The sequence below is a fragment of the Coniophora puteana genome (genome assembly GCF_000271625.1).
Source record: "Coniophora puteana RWD-64-598 SS2 unplaced genomic scaffold CONPUscaffold_1, whole genome shotgun sequence".
Classification (NCBI taxonomy): Eukaryota; Fungi; Basidiomycota; class Agaricomycetes; order Boletales; family Coniophoraceae; genus Coniophora; species Coniophora puteana.
This window is the reverse complement of record NW_006913053.1, coordinates 422,575-436,833: the sequence shown is the minus strand read 5'-3', so window position 1 is coordinate 436,833 and position 14,259 is coordinate 422,575. Positions and strand designations below refer to the sequence as shown.

General features: G+C 53.2%; 4 protein-coding genes across 4 annotated transcripts; 2 read left to right on the top strand and 2 right to left on the bottom strand.

Moving 5' to 3' along the window:
• Window positions 1-2,011: 2,011 nt before the first annotated feature.
• Window positions 2,012-4,855, top strand: CONPUDRAFT_78584 (uncharacterized protein). The gene is made up of 2 exons (XM_007764546.1): window positions 2,012-2,369; window positions 2,477-4,855. Exons 1-2 carry the CDS (start codon window positions 2,038-2,040, stop codon window positions 4,554-4,556), a joined length of 2,412 nt encoding a protein of 803 aa, XP_007762736.1. The 5' UTR covers window positions 2,012-2,037; the 3' UTR covers window positions 4,557-4,855.
• Window positions 4,856-5,137: 282 nt separating this feature from the next.
• Window positions 5,138-6,851, top strand: CONPUDRAFT_140781 (NAD(P)-binding protein). The gene is made up of 9 exons (XM_007764795.1): window positions 5,138-5,391; window positions 5,451-5,461; window positions 5,526-5,587; window positions 5,650-5,775; window positions 5,842-5,876; window positions 5,933-6,057; window positions 6,122-6,303; window positions 6,394-6,564; window positions 6,625-6,851. The coding sequence occupies exons 1-9, from the start codon at window positions 5,304-5,306 to the stop codon at window positions 6,692-6,694; spliced, it is 870 nt and encodes a 289-aa protein (XP_007762985.1). The 5' UTR covers window positions 5,138-5,303; the 3' UTR covers window positions 6,695-6,851.
• A 124-nt stretch (window positions 6,852-6,975) lies between these two features.
• CONPUDRAFT_160909 (uncharacterized protein) lies at window positions 6,976-8,404 on the bottom strand (the record flags this gene model as incomplete). The annotated part of the gene is made up of 4 exons (XM_007764794.1): window positions 6,976-7,578; window positions 7,644-7,786; window positions 7,861-7,953; window positions 8,008-8,404. 4 exons carry the CDS (start codon window positions 8,402-8,404, stop codon window positions 7,048-7,050), a joined length of 1,164 nt encoding a protein of 387 aa, XP_007762984.1. The 3' UTR covers window positions 6,976-7,047.
• A 2,660-nt stretch (window positions 8,405-11,064) lies between these two features.
• CONPUDRAFT_133662 (uncharacterized protein) lies at window positions 11,065-12,839 on the bottom strand (the record flags this gene model as incomplete). The annotated part of the gene is made up of 14 exons (XM_007764793.1): window positions 12,767-12,839; window positions 12,673-12,705; window positions 12,597-12,616; window positions 12,518-12,532; window positions 12,424-12,462; window positions 12,333-12,361; window positions 12,264-12,274; window positions 12,175-12,206; window positions 12,060-12,116; window positions 11,944-12,003; window positions 11,743-11,883; window positions 11,436-11,667; window positions 11,320-11,374; window positions 11,065-11,256 (listed from the first exon to the last, which is right to left on the bottom strand). The coding sequence occupies exons 11-14, from the start codon at window positions 11,879-11,881 to the stop codon at window positions 11,065-11,067; spliced, it is 618 nt and encodes a 205-aa protein (XP_007762983.1). The 5' UTR covers window positions 11,882-11,883; window positions 11,944-12,003; window positions 12,060-12,116; window positions 12,175-12,206; window positions 12,264-12,274; window positions 12,333-12,361; window positions 12,424-12,462; window positions 12,518-12,532; window positions 12,597-12,616; window positions 12,673-12,705; window positions 12,767-12,839.
• Between the last annotated feature and the right edge of the window lie 1,420 nt (window positions 12,840-14,259).

Here is a 14,259-nt window from a genome sequence, read left to right as displayed (position 1 = left end):
CCTTTTGCCCTCTCTTGCGCAGGCACCGGTGGCTACTGATTAAATGTTATAGACGAATTCTAACTTGTAGTCTCACTTCGACCCTTTCCATTTGTCTCAACGACGGATACCGCATGCACAGCTGAGACTTCGACCTGGACTCTGGACGAGCTGGAACTTGGGACAGCCAAGCTGTTAACGACGGATCGCTGCATAAACGCGCGTCTGTCTCTAGGCATGGCCATCAACCTTGCTCTGACAAAGCTGGCCGAACAAGCAGTCGTGAGATTGGAGGAGAGAAGATGTACATACTCCCGCTGGGTGGTTCGCGTAGCGCATTTGAAACATGGGGAGGGTACATATTGGAAGATGACGAGGTATTTCAACATCCTCGATGCGAGGTTTTGACACTGACCGTCTTCTGAGCGTACTACTAAGTAGCTGCGTTCGAGGTCAGCCCTTGCGAAAGCTGTGTCCCTGTCGGGATATTCTGCGCGGCGGACCGGCGGACCGTCCCCGCACTCATGTTTGCTCCCGAAGTGCGGGCGCTTGGCAGCTCCACGTCTTGTTTGACCAAGTCGCTCGTCTGGTACCGATGGCTTAGCTTTGGCTTAGCTGCGCTTCCAAACCCTTCATCGGGTATTCCTTTTAGTTTCTCGAAGTGATTGAGACACAGTGGAGCGCTGATTCCGTCAAGGGGAAAAATAAGGCCATTCCCGTCGAACGCTGCACCTGGGACATTGACACGGGTGACAGGCCCATTGCGGGGCCTGTCCTCTTGTGCCTGTCATCCTACAAACTATATCGTGGAAGGGTTGCGGCCGGCCGTACGGTCGTACTCACAGAGAGGCACGTCGGACTAGGTGCTTTGGCAGGCACTGAGATCTGAGAGGTGGGCACGGTATCGCTGTCGGCTGAAGACCAGTGAGAGCATCCCTCCCATGTATGTGTTTTCGCGGCTACGTTTCAAGTAGCTGCCACCCCGCATGAATCAGATGTTTGAGCTGTCCCGAGGTATACAATCGCTTCAACATCCTTGAAACTGCGTAAGCCCTACGATGGATACTGCTCTTGTAACTGCAAGTTCGGCCAGACGTAACACTGTCGACTCCTGTGAAATGCGCACATAACTTACACCAGTGATCTGAACTTCTTCATCGTCGCTTGGTGCTGCTTGGTGCTGAAGATTTCGCGTTCGCTTTGATAGAAAGAAAGAGGGTGGTGAAAAACGTGTTCGAGGACTCACAGGATGCATATGAACTGTCCCCGAGCAAATAAGGGAGATCCTCTTCTGAGAACAACGGTGCACTCCAATTAGCCAAGGTTTCCGTCGTCTCCAAGAACACTTTTAGAACACTGCTGTTGAGCGCGAGCGATAGAGTTTAGCTGAAACATGTTGCGTCCGAACATAAACCTTGTGTTTAGCGCTTCTATCAATATTGTGGCTCCTTCCGCTCCGACGCTTCTTCCTTTGTCCGGAGTTATCAACCCGCTTGTCCTCGGGCGGTCATGGCCTGAAAGCTGGATGCGGGTGATGAGAAGGCAGGTGTAGATCACTCGGGCCTTACGACAGAAGTGGCGCTAATGCATTGCGCTAATGTTAGATTTGATCCCACGAGGCGCGCTAAGACAGTTAATCTCGACATAAGTTGTCGTCTAGCCGAGATGACCTCCGAGATCTGTCATGGCTTGTTCAGGGAGCCGATTACTGACAAGAAGTTTTTGAGACAAGCATGCAACGTTTCTTCTGGGATGGCTTGAGATGCATGGGTATGTTGTGTATGTTGGGCTGAGAGGTGCTCAGGTGTTACTGCAGACGATGATGGAGGGTGTCAGTGGTGTGCCTGGGCGGATGGGGGATGAAGTGGCCAAAAAGGGGAAGGGGTGGGCGTAGTGGGGCTGTTCTTCTCCGCCAAAATGGCCTCACGTTTCTCCAACAATTAAATGTAACCCTACTGCAAGCGAGCGCCCATACTCTCTTCTCTTCCCCCATCTCTTCACCGCTGTCGTCGACGTCCCCCGCTCCTTCTTTCATCGACATCGACGGCAGGCACGAGTATGGCGGCCAACACCACAACCACGTCTAGCAAAAGCGCCGGTGCCAGCGGACCGTCCGCACCCATCGCCATCCCCAGCTCGCGCTCCACAGAGTCCTCAGCTATGCTCAGCTCAAGCATCCCCACCTCCAGCTCCACAGACGAGCGCAGCGTCCGCTTTGAAGACGCCTGCGTGCTCATCCCCGACACCACCCCGAGTCGCTCGCGCGGCCCGCGCATGGTCAGCAGGACATACACCCTTCCTCGGTTCAAGAAACGGCGCTCAAGCTCGCTCGACGGGCCCACCTCGCCCGAGGACGAGCAGCGCCTGCAGTTCCGCGTCGCATTGCCCAGGTACGCTGACCTTCTGTCACGCTTCACGTCGCGCGCGGAAGCAGTTGACGCTGACATCACCTCCCCCCTCTTTCTTCTCGCTTCCGTCGTCGTCTTGGCACCCGCAGCTTTCTCGGCTCACCCAAGGCCTCATCTTCCGCTGGGCCTTCGTCCTCCGCGCACGGCTCCGGGGCATCGTCGCTCCCGCACCACCAGACACTCACGCCCTGCCTTGTTCACCGCACACCCGCGTTTGCATCTGCGCTCTCTTCCGAGCCTGAATCTGCCGTCGCAGACGAACCGTTAAGCCCAGCCTCCCCACAAGACCAGCAAGAGCAAATTCAGCGCTCCCCGCGCGTCGACACCGTCCCCGCCTCTCCGCGCGCGAGCTTCTCCGGGTTCACGCTCGCGACGATCCCCCTGCGCGACTGTTGCCCTGACTGTGGCGCCGCCACAGACGCCGCGCTCGCCCAGGGCCCAGCGTGGGATGCCCCGTTCACGCGCGGCGCCGCGCGCTTACGCTCGCTTAGCGCCAGCGCCACCGAAGGACTGTCACCTTCATCGGCTGGCGCGACGAGGAGCGGCCGTGGAGCGACTTTTCCGTTTCGGCCCCACGCGGTCCGGTGCGTGAGCGGGAGCGCTGCTGCCGCTGCCCTGGGCGCGGACAAGGTGTGCGCGATTAATGTGGACGAGGTGGATATGCGCCGCGGCGGGCCCTCGCCTTTAAACGCGGACGTTGGGGCGGATTCGGACGCGCAGGCGACGGATACGGAGGTGACGGACGCAGAGTCGCCGGCTATTAACTTCGCCGATCCGCCCAAGCGGCCGTGGTGCAAGAGCGCGGGGTCGTCGTCGTCGCGCGACGGGAGACCGCACTCGGCGATTCCAGAGGAGGAAGATGAGCTGTTCCCATTACCGTCGCCACGGCGCTCGCCCAGCGGTTCGCCGTTGGCGAGCCCGGCGGGCTCTTCCTCGTGCCTTTCCATCCCTTCATCGACCGCGGCGGTGGAAGGCCCTCCGACGCGCAGGAGCCCGTCAAATAGCTCCGCCGAGAGTTTGCCTGTTGCTTCTCCCAATCCGAGGCACATCCAGACGCAGACGCCTTTGGGCGCATCGCCAGCTGCTGCTGCGCGGCCGAGATGGCTGGCTCCTCCAGGCGCGAACGGGTCGAGCAGCAGTCTTGCTAGCAGAGGCACATTCCGGTCTTCGTCGCCTAATTTGCTGGGTGGTATGCCGTCCATATCAGGTCGCTCTACGCCTACCACATCTTCAGACCCACTTTCTTCCGCCTCTGCCTCTGCCTCCTCCGAGTCCTCGTGTGCCTCCGAAGCGCCCCGCGCTCCGTCCCCAGCACCTTCAGACGTGTCCGCCTCGCCGACACTCTGCGACGCCCTCGCTCAGCCGCAGCCGCAGCGTCCTGGGATGACACGCTCGGGCTCAGCCACACCCACACGCGCGTACACGCCCAACGCGGCGCCCATCTTCCCTGCGGGCCACTCGCCGCGCAACCTCGCGCCGCCTGTGACGCGCCGGCGGCCGTCGCCGGCAGCGAGCGCGGAAAACGTGTCGCTGAATAGCAGCGGGCGCGCCAGCCCGCTTCCGGGGAATCTGAGCGGGCGTGTTACTATTCGCTCGACGACGACGATTCCGGAGCGGTCTGCGTCTAGCCCGGGCCTCAATGTGGAGTTGGGAGAGGGAGGGAGCAGACGCGGGAGTCTGAGTCTCGTGTCGCCGAGTTTGCCGGATATAGCGTCGATGGCGAAGTTTATGTCGTTGAACGACGATGCGGACCGCGTGCCGCCGCCGACGAAGAGTCCGGTGCTGTCGCCGCTCTCGCAGTCGCACTTGACACCGTTGTCGCTGTCGCCGTCGCCGTCGCAGTCGCAGGGGCGCACGGGGCAACTCCGGCCTGTGCAGATCTCCACTTCGAACTTGTCCTCGTCGTCCGCCTTCGCGTCCCCGTCTTCACCCTCCGCTGCGCCACAACGGCCCTCGCAGCGCGCGGAGTCGCAGACCGCGCTCAGCGCTAGCCCGACGCAGCTCCGCGCGCCGCCCTCGCCGACGTTGACGCGCTCGCCGAGCACGAAGAAGCGCGCGTCGTTCAACATTGCGAAGCCGCGGGGCATCATCGCGGATGTGCTCCGCGGTGTGGGCGCGATTGGCGGCGGGGGCGGGGGCGGGGGGTCGGCTGTTGGTGTGGGCATGTAGGCGGGGTGGCTTTCGCGCATTCGTCCCCCCAGACTTCCTCCTGCCCTTCTGGGCGTCGGCCTCGGCCTCGGCCTCTTGCGATAATAAAACTGAAGAAAGGACAAGGAAATGTATTGTATAAACTGTCTTTATACCCACCTGGCTTTCGTGGATGCATGCTAGTATCTTTTCTGTGCTGTATATTGTAATTACTAACTCTGCTTACTTGCTTGCTTTGTTTTGTTTAGAGCTCGTAATTGCCCTTTTGTCTTTTACCTGTTGTTTTTCCATTGTGCATATATTCGTTCTTTGTTTGCTTGTTTATTTGTTTGTTTCCGTGTCAGTTGTTGCCATTTCCGCTAATTGGCTTAGTCTGTGTAATGTATATCTACCTATAATTAGGACCTGGCTGTTTATGTTCAATATAACATGCATGTGCTCTCTTTCTTCATCGGTATTCTTGTTTCTTGAGGTTCTCGAAGCTACGACTGCACGGCCGTCGGCCTTCGGCTTTCCGGAACCCGGTATCCAAACGTTGCCGATCCGGTACCCCGAAGGCCGAGGCTTCCCTTCCCCACGTCGTCTGACCATTCACGCGCCGAGCCTCGAGCCTCTCAATCCCCAGCGCACCTACACACGGGCTCACGTTTGCATCAGCGAGGGTTTTTCATCAGCGACTTGCTCTTCCTGTTTCCTCCGTGCTTTTCGTCTCTCAGCTCGAGCTCATCTTTACGCGCAAACGTTATATAAGTAGGAGCATCTGCAACAATGTCGAACCGTCTTGCGCAGGTCTCTGGACACATTACGAATGTGTATGGGCGTGGGATGCTTGTGGGTGAGGTTGCTATTATCACTGGTGCGTTCAGTTCTGGGCTCTGAGGCGTGGAGGGAGGTGTTGATTCCCGTTTGCGATAGGTGCTGGTCAGGTTCGTTTGCATATCTCGCTGCGTACAGCGTAAGGGTGCTAAGCTCAATATGGATGCAATGTAGGGTATCGGCCGGAGCGCAGCGCTCCTCTTCGCGAAGGAGGGAGCCAAGGTCGTTGTCAGCGAGTGCGTGCACCCCATGCTGTCACTGTAACCTGCTTCCGGTGACTCACACCCCACATATATAGCATTGACCAGACCAAGGCCGAGGCTGTCGTCGCGGAGATCAAGAACGCGGGCGGCGAGGCGATCGCTGTCGCAGGCGATGTCGGCGCGGACGACTTCCCGAAGAAAATCGTGGATGCGACTGTCAGGTGAGCCCCCATCGCCTCTCTTTCCGAACTTCTTCAGTAACGGACGGGTGCTGACTGCGCATGTAGCCAGTACGGCGGGATCAACCACATTGTCAACAACGGTGCGTTCGTCCGTGCCCGGGTTTCGAGCGTGCTGATAAGAATGGCGTGGGTGTAGCTGGCTTCACGTACGACAAGATGCTGCACACGATGCCCGACGACGCGTACGACATCATCATGAAGATCCACGTGCGCGCGCCCTTCCGCCTCGTACGCGCCGCCGCTCCTCACCTGCGCACCAAGGTGCGTACCCTATCTTCCCTTCTATCGTCTTCAAGCTCGGGCGGCGCGCTAACGAAGTGCGCAGAGCGATGCCAACAAGAGCATCATCAACGTCTCCTCGACGACGGGCCTGCACGGCAACGTCGGCCAGGCTAATTACGCAGCGGCCAAGGCCGCCGTCGTCGGTCTCACCAAGACAATTTGCAAGGAGTGGGGGCCGTACGGTGTACGCGCTAATACGGTTGCGTTCGGGTTCATCCACACGCGGTGCGTACTCATTTCCCCTTTCCTCTTCTCTTTTCCTCTTCTTTTTTCCTCCTCTTTCCCCGATGACGATTCTGACGTGTGCCCGTGCAGGCTGACCGCCGACAAGGCCGACGGCGCGGAGATCGTGATCGACGGGAAAAAGGTCGCGCTCGGTATTCCCGGCGCTAACAAGAACCGCTCGGCGGAGACGGTCAACGCTGCGTCTGACATTCCTTTGCGCCGCGGAGGCACCGCCGACGAGGCTGCTTCTGCTATGCTCTTGTATGTTTTTATAACGTTTTTGGTTTGGCCATCGTACTGATGAGGTTAACTATTTTACAGCCTGGCGTCGCCGCTTGCGTCGTACATTAGTGGACACACGCTCGAGGTCACTGGTGGGCGGGGTATTTGAGTATGTACCCTGCATGTATACTTGAAGTTTGTTGCGCATCGATGTTGTTCCTTCCCTATGGCCACGAATAGGACGGTATCAATCTCTGGGGTGTGTTGCTTTGTTCCATCTTCTCGGCGATCAAATCGTCCAGTCGCGAATGCATGTGAGGAAAGGTGGGGCCGAATCTGGTCAACATGAACCATACAGTAATTGATGAGGGGCAAAGCTACCTCGATACATTTCAGGAACGTGACCTTGAATGTTCTTTGCATCATCAACACGAACGTACGTGTAATATTGTCAACGTTAATCCTACAATTGAATACCTCTCAACTACGAGCTAACATGCCATCAGACATTGCGTAACTGCACTATTTCTGACCAGGCCTATGCAGAAGCAGCAGCCTCATGTCGTTGAAGCTCGTCCCGCTCGCTACTGCCCATATCGCCCTAGTCACCCTCACCCAGTCTAGCGTCCCCTTCCAGCTCGCAATACGTAACCGGGCCTCCTCGGCAACCTCGGGTGGGATCGCCTCCTTGCCCTCGCCAGGCTTGGAAAACAGGTCGAGCAGCAGCTTTGCCATATCCTGTGTGAGCTCGGGGTGTCCTTGCATGGTCAGGACGCGGACACGAGCGTCGCTTCTGCGTCCCAACGTTTGCCCTACGTAGTTAAGCCCGTGGTCTTTGGGATAGAAAATGACCGTCCCCTGGCACGCTGTGCCCTCGGTCGATCCCCAGATCGTGGGCTTGAACGGGTTTACTGGCTTCAGTATGGACGCGGCGCCTTGGCTCGGCGTGTCGCTGCTCGATCTGAAGTGCGCGGTGATTTTCTCTCTCAGGTGCTGGAAGTGGATCTCGAAGCTTTTTGTGAAGACGGCTTCAGCGTGGAACATCTCGAGGTTCTGAGCAAGGGGAGCGCCATTAGTATGACTTCAGAGCGACCAAAGGCCATCGGGCAGTTACGTACAAGAGTCCCCAGGCCTCCAAAAAGGGACGTGCCTGTGCCATTTAACTGGACTGCATAAGGGCCTACTTCCCAGACACCTGGCCCGACGTGGACCGAGGGCGCATAGAGGACCTTGCAAAGGAGCTGGTGGCCGAAGCACACGCCTGCAGTGGGAGCGTACATTGAGCATGTGTGCCGCACGTATCTAGAGCCAATGAAGAAAATGATCGAGTCTTACCGACAAGCCTGATGTTTGGGTGGCCGATTGCAACCTCGTAGATGAGGTCCGAAAGTCTGTAGATCCACTTGTCTTCATCGTTCACGCTCGATGCTAATAAAGACGCTTTGTTAGAGTCATGATTACTGGGATGAATGCCGAACTCACATGACCCGCTGAGGATAATACAGTCGTACTTGACGCTACCGTTGAGTTTGGGAAGCTGTCCCTTCTGCGCGTCGAATCGGTGAAAGCCAAACCACTTGAGCGGATCCAGAGGGATCCCCCGCTTCTTGATGATCTCCTCGTCTTCTTCACTGAGGCCGCTTTGACTTGCGACGCCGTCGCCGAAATTCTTTCCCGGAAGAGGAAAGAACGATCCAAGGTAGTGCCTAAGCAAGTCGTAGAAAATTTGGGGGACAGTCCCGAACTTGTCGATGAACTCTTGCTTGGTGTCGTCGCAGTTGATCAGCGCAATTTGGGGGATGTGAGGGAATGGAAGCCCTGGAAGGTGAGGGAGAGAAGCGGCTTCAGTAGTTGCGGAAGTCTGATGTTGGGCAGACATTGAGATAGGTGATGAAAAGAGCCAGAGGTACGATACTGAGGCGAAATGAACATGGGTTATATACTGTATGCGCCCCAATCAGGTTCCTAAACAGATACAAGAAAGCTTGGCTTCAAGTTGTGGCGTAGTTTTCCCTCCCAGATCTAGAACAAGTAGAACGTGCGAAGCGATGTGTTGGAAGTGCGTGGGACGAGCTATCAGACACAAGCTGTAGAGGTTATCCTAGATTTCATGACATTCTGTCGACCAACGATCAAAGTCAGGAACAGCGGGCGCTTGATACGTTCCACTGTTATCCCCAGTGGAAACGTGCTGTGCTCAGATGGGTGGGAATCCGGGCGGATTGGTGAATCGAAGCATATCTCGTGGTGCTTCTTTGATGCACCGATACACACCAATGCGAACCGATGGCTGGACTGTTCACCGATTTTTTGGTGTCAATTCATGACGCCCATTGGCTCGGATCCGGGCACATCGGTTCGTATTGGTGCACGCATTCACGAGTACGTGAACTCAATTTAAATACCTAATTGATATAATAGAATACGACTCAATCCGGTTTATTCCATCCATAGCGAAAATTCCAAAGCAGCTTGATTTATATTAAAGGCTACTAAATATACGTGCTGGCTATCTTTACAAATAATGAGCAGTGACATTAGCCGGATATGCCCGACCGCGAGCCCGTCGATGGAATGAATCATGATATGTGATGGCAGAGGTAGCGAGTACGTACCACATAGAGGACAAGCTTTGTGCAGTCGATGAGCAAAGGCAAGGTAAACCGGATTGCGGGAATCGACTCACCTGAATGTTCAATCACTTTCTACTCGTGAACTCGACAATCAGAAGTAATTTTCAGTGATGCAAGTTAGAGAGGTTGACCGGAGTGGCGAATGTGGAAGAGTCATGTTGCGGCAACCAGGAGAATGTCGTAGTAGACGTACCCAAGTGCGTACGGGCGGTGTTCGGGGTGGTGAAGAGGATGGTGGTGGTGGTGGAAGGAAGGAAGGGAGAGCTAAGTACGCGCTCACGAACAAGGCTGTAACACGCGGGGATCAAAACTGCGGAGTTTCCAGACTGTTTTCAGAGAAGTCACAGCAAGCAGAGCCAAGCAACAGCTAACTTAAATATTACAGACCTACTGAAATGCGGTTTTACGGGGGCATTGCAATTGCCTATTTAGCGGACAAACACAGAACTACTGCAAGGATATCACATTTAAATTCACTGTCCGAGCCAATCAGGACCTCTGCATGACGATTTGTGTCGGTTTCAGGACTCATAAAGACTTGGCATTTCACGAAGCAAACACGGCAATACTTTTTTTTCACCAGGACCGCTGCTGGGAATATTCCATTCATGAAAAAGACGATTGATGAAGCAACAGCGGGAAGTCCGGGCCCGTATCTAGTTCCCTGAGTGCCATATGCGTCGAACTTTTTGGTATTCTAATCGCGTCAAGGTCACATGCACTGGCTTTCACCAATCTGCCCGCATTTTATTGATGAAAAATCAAAGATGTACCCTACTATGCTTCGATTCACCAATCCGCCCGGATTCCCACCCATCTGAGCACAGCACGTTTCCACTGGGTGTTATCACGCCCTGAGCGGAGCCTAAATGCGAAAGCTGTGGTACCGATGGACACAAAGCATCGCATCGCTCTGAGAAGTCTTGTTTGAGTGCATGCATTGCTCAAGAGAAGTATTCGCAGGAGAAACGTACAGCAATCAACGTTCTCGGAACGTGTTGTTGTTGGGGATACATAGCGTGTCTTCAACTTCTTCTGTAACTCTAAGTCAGATATCACGCATCAGCGTCATCCCAAACGCAACCCAGCGTAACCAGTGGAATATGACCAGGGCGGTAAGGCTTAATATTATCCACCTCACCTCGAGCTTCAGCTTCATTCCACATCATGATGGATTTTGTGTTACTTACCACAATGGAAAATTGATCGTGATAGAGGGCCATTATCAGAGGCGTGCAAAGCGTCTGGCACACTGTAAGTGTAGTATTGAACTTAATTTTCTCAGGCCATCATAGTGGAGTCATGTTAGCGCCTTGCATGGAAATCGGTGTGGAGGTTGAGACTCGCAATTTGGAAAGACTCAACTTAAAGGCCAGGTCCTGAATCGTCCGTTCCTAACGTTCGCGACTCGGGGGAACTTGGAGTATGGGCTCTACGGTTGTTTCAAGGAATCGATCTCTGGACAAACAGTTTCAGAAGAGGTGGGCCTATGAGAGAGACCTCGGTACTTGAGGAGAAAATTCATAAAGAAAAAAAAACACCTAAGAGCGAGTGAGCGCTTGAGCGACAGGACAACATCGAGCAAACACCCGACGGGCCATAGCCACCGACAAGTCAAAGTCCGGAAGCATTAGACGACACTGACCGCGGCGCGTGCGCATAAAAGCTTGAAATGTGGGGGACGCATGTGCACTTGGCGTATCATTCACTTCTATAGTATTGGACAGTCCTCTCTCCCAGTGCGAATTTACTGGCAGCAGTATTTGATTCCTATAAACGAGAACCTTCTGAAATGGACTTCCTTAAGGCAAGCAAGTTGTCCTCTTAAAGAGGATGGAGATAGAGCAGTCACTATCAAGATCCGATAAATACCGTAACACTAAACGACCTCGAAGATAAAACTGTACTACGCCATTTCCATCTCATCGTCACTAGGCATAGCCGCGGCAGCAAACGACATAGTCAGTTCACTAGAACTATGGATACCTGCTGCTGCTCCCTTTTCATAGCTTTTACGCAAGCTTATTATCATCCACGGTCCAACCATGGTCACCAAAGTGAGTTGCATCAGCTTCTCTAAGCCGACGTATGCAATCGACTAGAAATAGATGACGTAAATAGAAAATTTTAGAAAACAGAAAACCAGGATGTTGGATCTCACGTTAGATAGGGCAGGAACAAAATTAACGGATGAAAGTGTCAGAGACACGAGGACGCTATGTGTGTATTATAGTGAAGTGAGTAGTACCGATGATAATACTAGGAGCGGGAACGTACATAAAAAAGTACACCAAGTTGTCTCGCACTATGATCGAGCCAAGCCCAACCGCCGCACGGGCTGGTTCGCGCCATGCGGAAACGGAAAGATTCTTGAACGCGTGTCGTAAAGCTAGCGCGCAGAGTATAACCTCGTATGCTAGTACTGTCATGCAGTACGCTGGATAAGTCCAGTCCCTGTTCGTGGGAATGTCATCGTTGCAGAAGTCGATGCTGAGCAGCTGCGCTTCCGCTATATATCGAGGCGATGTCAATTACCAGGTAGGAATGATAGTAATAAGAACTCGTAAGGGTGCGTCACACTTACACCAGTACACAGATCCGGGTGCAAAGAAGAATATCGAAGAGGTTATACTGAATATTTGGGTAGCCGCAAAGCACATCCCTAGGACGACTAGGATAGTCATTGGTCTTCCAAGGAGGACGTATACTCGGATAGACATCATCCCTATAAATGGGGCATTACAACACATTTCTGCCATTACGCATAGTAGAGGGATATACGAACCTTGGAGGAAGAACGTTACTAGGAGTACAGAGATTTGTGCAAGCACATAGAGACCAAAACCTAACGCCGCATCGGATTAACTGGCAGTGCTTCGGACTCAGGTTTAGTTTACTTACAGCTACAGAAAGACCATGAGATCCTTCTTTGTCAGATACAGCATATCGTACTCACTCCTGAAATGAACAATATATTGAGTGACAATTCTCATTATCAAGCGATAAAGGGATGCACCAGGCCAGAAAATGGTACATTTAGATCAAGGACTGAGGAAGGACGGTGAGCAAATGAGACTCAGAAGACTAGAACATGCCATGACACACCTATGTCTGAGCTAATACAAGCCAAGCCGATCAGACTCTCTGACTGTAACATCAGGCTTGTTTACTCACACTACGTAGGCTAACCCAACATAACGCATCTGCACGTTAGTATTACGCAATTTTAGCTCATGGCTGGGCACGACGGACACAACATGCGTACTAAGATGTATACCAGGCTTGTTGAGGTAAACTTCTTGCTCTAAGTAAGTGATCTAAGCATGAGCCATGAGGAAAATAGACGGTGGGTACTTTACCCATATGAACTCGATCTGTGAGCGAAAATTCAGCCTCTCATACGATTAGCATAGTCAGCGCCGATCAAGTTTCACGCACTTCGAGTCCCATGTTTAAAACTGATTGATTATTGTTGGCGGTATGTTCACACAACCAATAAGTGGTGACGGCTTACGATAGTCATATATGCCTAGGGCTAACACGGAAACTATAGGTAGCATCTTCAGCTGTACTTCACTAACTTGAAGGGTTAAGATGACGTAGCGCACCTAACAAGGAGTTGACTTTGAGGACGTAAGACACCTCTGACTCAACCTCTTGCTGAAGGGAAGTGGATGTCATGATTCCCGGGGCCAGGTTGAGGTGTCGACGCGCGTTGCTTCTTATACAATGGAGTTATATGCGGTTTCCAACCCCGACCTCGTACCGAGTTAAGCAAGAGCTCAGCGCTCAGCGGCAGACGATGGCGGATATGAGGTTGAGCATGATACTAAAAATAGGTCTTCATCAGAGGAACTGCGCAATGAGGCGAGCAAGTTGGGTGTGTTCACGTAAAACGAGGTAGTCCTCGGTACGGATAGGAATCAACGCCACGATACAATGTTTTCACGCAAGTCAACCGACCATTTCTTTTACCAACAGTCGCGCGTCGTAAATGTTACGACCTCCCGCGGCAACCTGGGCAGATAGAAAACAGCCACAGGAAGATCCGAGCACAGTGACTCATATCTTCTGTCACGCAACAGCCATCGCGCAGCAACTGATGGACAATGGTATAAACCTAGTATATGTAGCCATTTATGAATAGCCATCAGCGTTAAGAAGCTTATGAATCTACTTACAACTCAGACCATTTCCTAGTTCACCATGTCTAGTTCCCACGCGGCCTCCAGTCTTTCCTATTGAAGCTCAATGTAAGAGTCTCCGTTTCAAAACCTTGGCTCAAATACGTCCGTAAGTGTCTGTTTCTCCCAGCATCAGAATGATAGCTACTCCTTGCGCCAAATTCGGGACCATGGTCTTTTATTTGGTCACGGTGGGCCGCACATCTCCCACCGGGGCGCGGCATTGAATGATGATCAGACGCTGCTTCAGATGCTGTTCGAGGACTCAACGCGCCAGATGAGCGAACACTCTCAAATAATTTGAATTGCTGCTAACCCAGGATATCTTGGGTTGGCTCACTGGTTGAACGGAGTCTTGAATGTTCGTACATATGAAACTGGGCGCGATACAAGTGCCAAATCCATCTGGTCGCCAGAAAATGGATGCGGTGATGTCGTACCCTGCGTATGTCGGAGGTTTGATAGCTTTTCCAGGCTTCAAGCTGTCAGAAGTGGATTCCTGGATCTCCAGATAGGCCAAAGACAGCGAAGAGCTGAGATGTGCTCTTCCCGGATGCTGCGCAAGCTGTTATCGGTGACTGACTCACTGCAGACAAACGGCGATTTTACCCGGGATTAAACCGAGAGAAAGAGGCGGCGAGATGAAAGCCTTTTCCTCCGAGTTTTGGAACGCCTTTTTGCACAGGAAAAGGTATTCTTTTGGCCGATATTTGCGTCAATTTTGCGCTGGTAAAATGGATGGGTTATCGAATTCGGACTCCATCTTCCCGATTTGGACGTGTTTTTATCTAATCTCCGCACAGAAATGCAAACTCCGAGGCAAAAGTTCAACTTTTCAGTAACTTTTCGCACAGCAAAAGATGGGTGAAAAAGGCTTTCATCTGTCCGCCTTCTCCAATCACATTTTGTAACAGAAA